The sequence below is a fragment of the Dromiciops gliroides genome, chromosome X (genome assembly GCF_019393635.1).
Source record: "Dromiciops gliroides isolate mDroGli1 chromosome X, mDroGli1.pri, whole genome shotgun sequence".
NCBI lineage: Eukaryota > Metazoa > Chordata > Mammalia > Microbiotheria > Microbiotheriidae > Dromiciops > Dromiciops gliroides.
Window position 1 is genome coordinate 77,641,721 of NC_057867.1, and position 10,017 is coordinate 77,651,737.

The window sequence follows — 10,017 nt, forward strand, 5'->3', positions numbered from 1 at the left end:
CAGCAAATCATATGACAAATTTAGATCATTTCCATGAAAGTGTGTACTTTATGAACGTATACTTGACTGCATTTCATTAGCTTAGCTAGAGTCCATGAAATAATAAAATTTCATTTCTTTAGAAACATACCATAATATGTAGTTGGTGCTTATTTGTACTTTATTTCTGCCTGGCTTTTATATTCTATGAATTGCCCTTTAAATAAAAAAGAATCCAAAAGCTCAAAGGATTTAGAGGCCTACTGTGCCCTGTGTTCATATAACTTTTGCTAGAAAACCTCCAGTGAGGGGAAAAGAACAACTGTTAGGAAGCTTTTCCTTCCACAGAGCCCAGATGTGCCTCCTAGGATCTTCCTGCCTCCTTGTTCTGGTGTCACACTTAAAGATTCTGTGAACCACCCTTTAAGTAAAAAAGAATTGAGAAAACTGGGGGGAAAGCTTTCTTTATTTACTAAAATTCCTATTACTATCACTTTTCATGAGGAGGAGCTCATGTCTCTTCTCCCCTGTCCTCCTCAGTGTCTGATTTCTTTCATTTTTTAAAATAGACGCTTCTTGTTTCCGTGGAAATTTGAAGGAACACTGACTTTTATGGTCTGCATTCTTTAAAATGTGTGCATGTTATAATGCAAATATTCTTTTTCTCAAACTGATCGAGTGATCACATCTCAGAAGTTTTTCTTTGAACACAGGATTTATTCAGATAAAATAAAAAGTGCAAAAATAGAACAGTCATGATACATGTCCCAGCTTTGCCTGGGTAGTTCTCTTTATTCTGCTCACATTACTTTCTGCTACATCTTTCCTAAATTGCCTAATTGGAGGAATGTGTATTCAACTGAAAAAAAGTTGTTAAGCATTTCTTACGTGCCAGGAACTGAACTAGTAGGCCCTGGAGGCACAAACCCCCAAAATATCTGACCTCAAAGATTTTACCCATGAGAAAAGAAGGAAGCAGCCTCTGAATTGTAGATGACCTGGTTCAAGTCCTGCCTCTGACACAGTCTGGTTGTATGATCCTGGACAAGGAGCTTTAACGTTTTAATGCCGCCCACCACCTTTTTTTAAGGCTATAAGTTGCAAAATAGTTGCCAATATACATTGGTAGATGAAGGTTCCTCTCTCTGGGGCTCCCTACATAATGCAAAAGACCCACGGTGTAAATAGGCTGAAGCATAGCTCCAGTAATGATTCCCTCGGGGACATGTATGGGTAGAATGGTGCCACAAGTGATTCACTGGCACCCATGAATTGTTAAAAGAAGTGGAAAAGGCCCCTACCATGTTGGATTCACCTGGATAGAATCTTTACAGAAAGACATAGGCAAAAATCATACATGATCAAAGATCAAGGATGCGGCTCAGTCTCTCTTAGTGGACAAAGTACTTGCAACTGACTGGTACTTTCCCATCAAAGCTTGAAAGCAGGCTGTTTCAAATAAAAAAACCCAACAACTTAACAAGGGGCAGTTCAGTAGCTCAGTGTATACAGCACAGGACATGAGTTCAAATCCATCCTCAGACACTTGACACTAGCAGTATGACCCTGGGCAAGTCACCTATCCCCAATTGCCACAACCACCCCCAAATTTTTTAACACAATAACATAAATGTTACTCTGTTTTGTCCTGAATATATTTCTATCACAATTTAAAGTTTTCTTTAATTGCTTGGACTTATTTTCTATATAACATAAGAATATCAATACTCTATTGCATCTGATCCACAGACCGTCCTCTCCAGTTTTCTCCCTCTGCTATTGGCCCCAATGAAGATTTTATTGGAAATACTGATTCCAGCTTGTAAACCTCACAAAACTCTCTGTATGAAATAAGGGAATTAGATTAGATCAAAGGTTCTTTCTTGTGTGTGTGTGTGTGTGTTGTGGATCTCTTTGGCAGTCTGGTGAGGTCTAGTCCTCTTATCAGAATGATATTTTAAGGTTATTAAAATATGAAGTCTTTCCAAAATTTTGAATATTTAAAATTTTTAAAGGGTTTGAAAACCCTAACACATTATATGTGTTAGAATCTCATTTATTGCCCAAGGCATCGATTTATTTTCATCTAACTTCATCTTTTTGGTGAACTGTGAACTCTGATAAAGTTTTCTTTATGGCTTTGCAGTCAAAGAAATGAGCAGCCTGGTTTTGCTTTGTTGAATTCCTCAGAAGGCAGCAAGGAAGGAAACCCCACAAGGGGATTGGGCTAATTATTTTTAACTTGCTACAAGGCCTTCTATGCAAAAAGACTATACATACTCAGGCTCAGTGTCAATCTGATCAAGGAAAATTTACAAGGAGGACTAAGAAAGTTATGATCATGTTGACAAGAACTAATGGAAACAGTTATCTGATTACTGACCTAAAAATTATCTAGAAGCAGCTGGGAACCTGAGAATTACTGAGGACCAACAGTTAGCCTGGAAAAACAGATAAGGCACTGGAGAAATGTGGGGTCCTCTAAAGTATAAATGTCTTCAGGGTCCCGTATTCATTCTCACTGCATCAATATCTATAGTTATGAGTTAAAATATGCAGTGTGAGGAAGTGAAAAGAACATAGGATTAGGAGCTAAGAAACCTGGGTTCCAGTTCTAGCTCTGCCATAGACTTGCAGTATGATCTCCTTAAGTCTTTTCCTCTACCTGGGCCTCAGTTTGTCCATCTTGTAGAATAAAGGGGTTGGAATAGGATATCTTCTCCACATTTGGTTCTAACCCTCTCTCCTCTTCTCTTTCCCCAAAAAGGTCATCTAAGAAACAATCTAGAGGGCAGCTAGGTGGCACAGTGGATAAAGCACCAGCCCTGGATTCAGGAGGACCTGAGTTCAAATCCGGCCTCAGACACTTGACACTTACTAGCTGTGTGACCCTAGGCAAGTCACTTAACCCTCATTGCCCCACAAAAATAAATAAATAAATAAAATGTTTTTTAAAAAAGAAACAATCTACCAAACGATCAAAATGGATTAATGGACTTTAAAAAACCAAGCAGAGGGGCAGCTAGGTAGCGCAGTGGATAGAGCACTGGCCCTGGAGTCAGGAGTACCTGGGTTCAAATCCGGCCTCTGACACTTAACACTTACTAGCTGTGTGACCCTGGGCAAGTCATTTAACCCCAATTGCCTCACTAAAAAAAAAAACAAAAACCCAAGCAGAGGGGCAGCTCGGTGGCGCAGTGGATAAAGCACTGGCCCTGAATTCAGGAGTATATGACTTTAAATCTGGTCTCAGACACTTGACGCGTACTAGCTGTGTGACCCTGGTCAAGTCACTTAACCCCTCATTGCCTTGCAAAAACAAAGAGTGCTAGTTTGGGGGCAGCTAGTGGATAAAGCACCAGCCCTGGATTCAGGAGGACCTGAGTTCAAATCCAGCCTCAGACACTTGAGACTTACTAGCTGTGTGACCCTGGGCAAGTCACTTAACCCTCGTTGCCCTGCCAAAAAAATTGTGAAAAAATCAAACAGAATCTGCTAGGATAAGGGATAATATGGTCTTCTTCATATGACATGGCCAAAATGACATGACAATTATTATTTTCTGGAAATATATTTGTTGTTCTTCTAAAATTAGCAATATCCTAATACTTAGTGCTTAGGTTTCCACGGACCTGAGTTCTACTCATGGGTAGAAGCCAAGCTTGATAAAGAAAATGTTTCTTGGATGACCTTTTTTGGGGAGAGAGGACAACACACAGGGTTAGAATCAAGTTGTAGAGCAGATATTTTCTTCTAAATTAGTACCATGGTTGTCTCAGTTACATTAAACATGATCAAGCTTAATCTTGTCATGATGGCCCCTCAGATAAATTTCCCTACAATTCATCATATTATACTACTCCCTTCTTTAAAGTGACCACATTGATAGCCACAGTAAAATAAATAACTCTTGTCGGTATGATTTTATAAACTAATTTATGAATTGATTTCCATTGATGGAATAGAGTACTTGGAGCTACAAGGGACTTGAATGATCATTTAGTTCACCCTCCTCACCTTAGAGGAGGAAACTGAGGGCTAGAGCAGCCAAGTGAGTTACCATTTCACTCCCTCAATGAGTAAGCTCCATCAGGTTCTTATTACTTCTAGGGTCAAATACAACTTCTAAGTCTTCACAACCTGCCTTTCGATCTCTATTATAAATTACCTTCCTGCATGTACTCGATGATCCAGTCAGACTGACCTACATGCTGTTCCCCATTCATGATATTTAATTTCCCATTTATTAGCTTTTGCGCAGGCTATTTTCCTTGCTGGAAATAAGCTCCCTCCTCACTTCCATCTCTTGGAATCCTAGGTTTTTTTCAAAGCCCATTTTAAGTTTCATCTTCTCTGTGAGGCATGTGGAATCAATCAACAATCAAATAGCCATATATATATATATATATATATATATATATATATATATATTACACACACACACACATATATATATACACACACACACATATACATGGATATGTGTGTGTATACACACACACATGTACACACACAGTCGTTTGTTCAGTTGTGTCTGACTCTTCTGTGATCCGTTTGGGGATTTTCTTGGCAGATACTGGAGTAATTTGCTATTTCCTTCTCTAGCTCATTTTACAAATGAGGAAACTGAGGCAAACACCCAGCAATCTCTGCAGTGTGCCACGTAGCTGCATGTGTGTATACATATATTCATATATGTTCACAATAAATGATTATTGATTGATTATTGCACATGGATTGTCTAAGGTCAGATGGCTGATAGAAAAAAGGAAGGAAATGTGTGTTTATGTAGCACCTACTATGTATAAGACGCTGTGCTAAGTACTTTACAAATATTTCATTTGATTTTCAAAACAACGCTGGGAGGTAAGTGCTATTATTATCCTCATTTTACATTTGAGGAAACTGAGGCAAATAGTGACTTGCCCAGGGTCACTCAGCTAGTAAGTCTAACATCTTATTGCCTGAGGTTAGATTTGAACTCAGGTCTTCTTGATTCCAGGCTGACCTCTCTAGCCACTAAACATTTGCCTATAAGTAGCCAACCTAGCTGGCAAAGTGGGAACCCTGGTCTCCTGACTCATAATCTAATACTATAGTATATTTTCCACACTTCTAATAATTTTTTTTGTTTTGTTTTTGTTTTTTGCTGGGCAATGGGGGTTAAGTGACTTGCCCAGGGTCACACAGCTAGTAAGTGTCAAGTGTCTGAGGCCGGATTTGAACTCAGGTAAATCCTGAATCTAGGGCCAGTGCTTTATCCACTGCGCCACCTAGCTGCCCCCTCTAATAATTTTTAAAATTAAAATAAAATAAAAATTTATTCACTGTTGGAGAAGTAATTATGGTATAGAACTGTAGGGGCAGCTAGATGGCGCAGTGGATAGAGCACCGGCCCTGGATTCAGGAGGACCTGAGTTCAAATCCAGCCTCAGACACTTAATACTTAACCCCAATTGCCTCACTAAAAAAAAAAAAAAACTGTAAGTATATTAATATTTACATATTTTCAGAAAATAGATAACATCAAAACACATGATGACAAGAAATAGGGGAAATTAAGTCCTTTACCCTCTTACTGAGAATCATTTAAGTATTTACTGAATACTTATTGTAGGTCTAGGTCAGTCATAGGTTCCATGGAAGGTGGGCATAGTATTTGTATATAAAAATACTTTAGGCTTCAGTGATTTGCAATGATGGTTTACACACGAGAAGTAGAATAATATTATCCGAGAAATGTCTGACCAGAAAAGGAGAGTGAGGAGAGACATAAAGGGAGATTCAAGACAAACAGATGAACAGTCTAAGCTACATTGGTGCCCATGTAATGTTAAAAGATCAGACTCCAGCACATTGGGTATAAATAACACCAGCAGGGTGTTGTTGTTCAGTTTTATTCAACACTTTGTGAACCTGTTGGACTATATAGCAAGCCAGGACATTCTATCTCGTCCACTACCTCCTGAAGTCATCATAGGACAGGAATGAGTAATATTAGACTCCAAGGAAGACCTAGATTCTCTTCAGAGTGGAAGGTCTCTGTAAATGAAGATCAACCCTTCTCTCCACATCCTTAACATAAATTGAATCTTGTACAAATTATTACTTTTGAGATTCTTGACATTTTGTTCCTGTATATGAATTTTATTATTATTTTTCTAGCTCTATAAAATATTCTTTTGGGGCTTTGGTACAGTACTGAATAAGTAGATTAAGTTAAATAGTGTCATTTTTATTCTATTTACTTGACCTTGCCCATGAACAATTAATGTTTCTTCACTTATTTAGGTCTGTCTTTACTTCCTTTGACTGTTTTATAGTTAGTTTCGTATAGTCCCTTTTTGATCTCAAAGGAAACACATCTCCAGATTTGGTGACTTTATGTAGGTATCATATGTTGTTGTTTATATAAAAGATTCAGCTCTTGCATTATATCAATTGAAATTTCATTTGTTCATTCAACAAATAACTTTTTCTGTGCCAGGTACTGGGCTAGGCAATATGACAATTACAGAGAAAAAGAAAAGTGCCTGCTTTTGAAGAACTTCTAACCTCAAAGGGGAGATGGAGCCTTAATAGACATACACAATAATAATACACATATAACAGTGACAAATAACTACAAGCACTTAATCTTTGTGGTACAAGCAAAGTGGTGCTGGGGTTTAAAAGAAGGAACAATCCCTTTTGGCTGGAACATCGGTGGAGGTTTCATGGATGAAATAGCATTTGAACTGGGGTTTCAATGATAGGGTAGGATTCCAATAAAAACAGACATGTAGAGGAAAAGCATTCCAAACTGAGGGCAAAGCACAAGCAAACGTATGGAGGCAGGAAACTATAAGGCATGCCCAGGGACTGCTAAATTGGTCACGCTTGAAGGGAACAAAGTTCTTGTAGGATAGGAGGAGAAAGGGGATGGAAAATCAGTTGCATACTGGTCATTGACAGCTTTTAATGCTCAGGTAAAGATTTTTTGGTTTGTTTTGTTTTGTTTTGGTGGGGCAGTGAGGGTTAAGTGACTTGCCCAGGGTCACACTGCTAGTAAGTGTCAAGTGTCTGAGGCTGGATTTGAACTCACGTCCTTCTGAATCCAGGGCCGGCGCTTTTTTCACTGTGCCACCTAGCTGCTCCTCAGTTAAAGATTTTGATATTTGGGGTGGGGGATGGGGAATGCCAAGCGAATGAAGCCGGGACATTAAGAGGCTAATTGAGACAAAATGTACAACTTGCTGTTCCCAGAAGATGCTGGGACTTCTCCTGCCACTTTTCCCAGACAGTCCCCCAGCCCCATTTTCCCCGGTCACATTCCTGTCCTTCTAGGGTCACGCAGCTGGGGAGCCGCCCGCTCCAGGGGGTCTTCCCCAAGGGAGGCATCCAGGGGCACCCCACACAGGTGCACTGCATCCTGCGCCTTTCTCCCGCTTCTTTATGGGACGGAATTAAATTCATTCCAATGTGAGCAGTAGATGAGGTGGAGAGACTTTGCATGGGGTAGGGGCTGGAATGGAGCTTGGTGGGGGTGGGGTGGGGTGGGGTGCGGTGGGGTGGAGACTTGATTTCCTCTTCCTCCCCTTCTAGGGGCTTGTTCCGCCGGAGCTAGTCAAATTTGAAGTCATCTATGGTTATCATTGGTGGAATCGACTGGGGTTTGTCATGTGACAAGCTCACGGGGGTTGGCGGGAAGGTGGTGTACGCCATCTTAGCGAGAGCTGAGACGCTAACGAGGCTGCACTTTTACGTGGGCAGGTTCTTCCGAGCCACCGGCCCCGGTTGCGGTCGCCTTCGCTCCGTCTGGGCTCGCAGAGAGGCCTCTCACACCCGCCAAGTGAGGCCCCGAGAGACTGAGAGACTGAGAGACTGAGAGACTGAGAGACTGAGACGCAGGTTGGTGTCGGGCAGCAGCAGCAGCCGCAGCAGCAGGAGGAGGAGGGTGGCGAGACTTTGCTTAAGAGATGGCCCCAAAGAAGGAAGGCAAAAAGCCCCCCAGGAAGCCCAGATTCCAAGAGGGTGATCGTGTGCTGTGCTTCCATGGGCCTTTCCTGTACAAAGCTGAGTGTAAGAAGGTGTCTGTGAGATACAGGAAGGTGAAATATCAGGTCCGGTACTTGGGGGTGAAAGAAAGGGCTGCCCTCAGGGCCAGGGTTACCGAGCACGTCGCCCAGCCCCAGGGCGCTGATGCTTGCCAGCCGAGCACCAGTGAGATCGTGCACACTCTAACCGCTGATGATGCCGATGGCTTTGATACTGGGGAGGCCTTGCAAAAGCGCCCTTCCCCCCGAGCTGACTGGGAGGACGAATGGCTCCCCCAAAGCAAATTGCTCAAATACAACAAGGCCAATCTGAGGAAACTACGAGAACTTAACAGAGCAAAGCAGGGGCAGCCTGCACGAGGGACTCTGGCTGGGCCGGTTACCCGGAAAAGGGCCTCTTCTCTGGAGACCGCAAAAGGGCCCGCGGCCTCCGCCGGCGCAGTGCAAAGAGCCCCAACTACCCAAAGGAGAATTACTCAAATTCGAGAGGCTCCCAGTACCAGTGGCGCACCGGCTCGGGGAAGAGGGCGGCCACCGCGGCGTCAGTGTGGGGACCTGATGCTGCCTCGGAAAAGACTGGGCCGGGGCGCCTATGCTGCTTGTAGCGACATGAGCAAACCCGATCTAGGATTCCTCCAAAATGCCCAAACTAAAGTGCGTATTCCTGAGAAACTGAAACCATGGCTTTTGGATGACTGGGACATGGTGGTCCGACAAAGCCAGCTGTTTCGTCTCCCTGCAAAGAAGAACGTGGACTCAATTCTGGAGGACTATGAACGTTTGGAGAGACTCTCTGGAAATGCAAGTGATACGTGGCTGCGGGATGTTAGGGACTCTGTGGCGGGAATCAAGGCCTATTTCGATGTTATGCTGGGTTCTCAACTGCTCTACAGATTCGAGAGAGCCCAGTACGCTGAAATCTTGGCCAGTCTGCCTGATGTTCCTGTGTCGCAGATTTATGGAGCACCCCATCTCTTGAGATTATTTGTGAAAGCTGAAGAAATGCTGAGGGAAATACATTTTGAGGAGCAAACTTTGGCTTTATTGTTACAGCATTTGCATAGTTTCTTAGATTACTTAGCAAATAATTTTGCAGCTTTGTTTAGTGCCAATGAGTATGACATGGCTCCTCCTGAGTACCACCGTAAAGCATTTTAAAATTCTGATGGTATTTGTATAAGACGGTAGCATTTGTTGTTCTACTTAGGTTTTGGTAACTGAAGAAATTGTATGAGCAGATAATCCCCACAAGGAATTGTTTTTGTGTTAAACATGACCATTGCTTCTTCAAGATGTTGTTTTGTTTAAATCGAAGTTAAAAAAGGTGTTTTAGTTGCTTTTCCATTTAGAGCTGCTGCTCATTTGTGTATTAGTGAACTATGTACAGTGTTTGATATGGGCAAGAAATACTTTATTTCTGGTGGCTTTTTTTTTTTTTACAATAAGCACTTCTACAATCTGTTTTCATGACTAATGACAGAGCATATTGTGTCAAAGGTTTAGCCTCTCATATGTAAAGACTCATTTGTGTTCATTTTCTTTTGTGGTGTTGAAGTAAATGTCCCCTTCTTTGAAATGGACCTGTGTCTTTCTGGGGCAACATTTTTGTTTCCAGATTGTTGAAAATGATGATGTGTTAGTATTGAAGTTATCTAGGAAACATGCATTTGCAAAAGTTCCTTTATTCAATCCCCCAAATAAATCTTTATTGAAAATGCAGTTGTTGTGAACTTTATTTATCACCTTGTTTAAACCTAGTGCCCCCAAACCTACCTGGCCTCAGGTTAGATTTTGTAAGCAATGAAGTAAAATAATGGATCATTTCTAGAGTGAGCCACGGGAACATTTTAAAATTTGTCATCTTTAGGAATAAAGAGGTGAGTGTGTTTTTCCCCCAATTTAACTCTTACTTAGAAATCATTCCTAGAACTTGCTGAGGAGGTAAAGGGGCCATCTGTCTTCCCACGAATGGGCATTTTTTGTTTCTTTTTTGTACTTCTTT

General features: G+C 41.6%; 1 protein-coding gene across 1 annotated transcript; it reads left to right on the top strand.

Annotated features, from left to right (window-relative positions):
* The first annotated feature begins 7,937 nt into the window (after positions 1-7,937).
* Positions 7,938-9,173, top strand: LOC122734001 (mortality factor 4-like protein 1). Its single transcript, XM_043974688.1, has 2 exons — positions 7,938-8,181; positions 8,266-9,173. Exons 1-2 carry the CDS (start codon positions 7,938-7,940, stop codon positions 9,171-9,173), a joined length of 1,152 nt encoding a protein of 383 aa, XP_043830623.1.
* Positions 9,174-10,017: the final 844 nt, after the last annotated feature.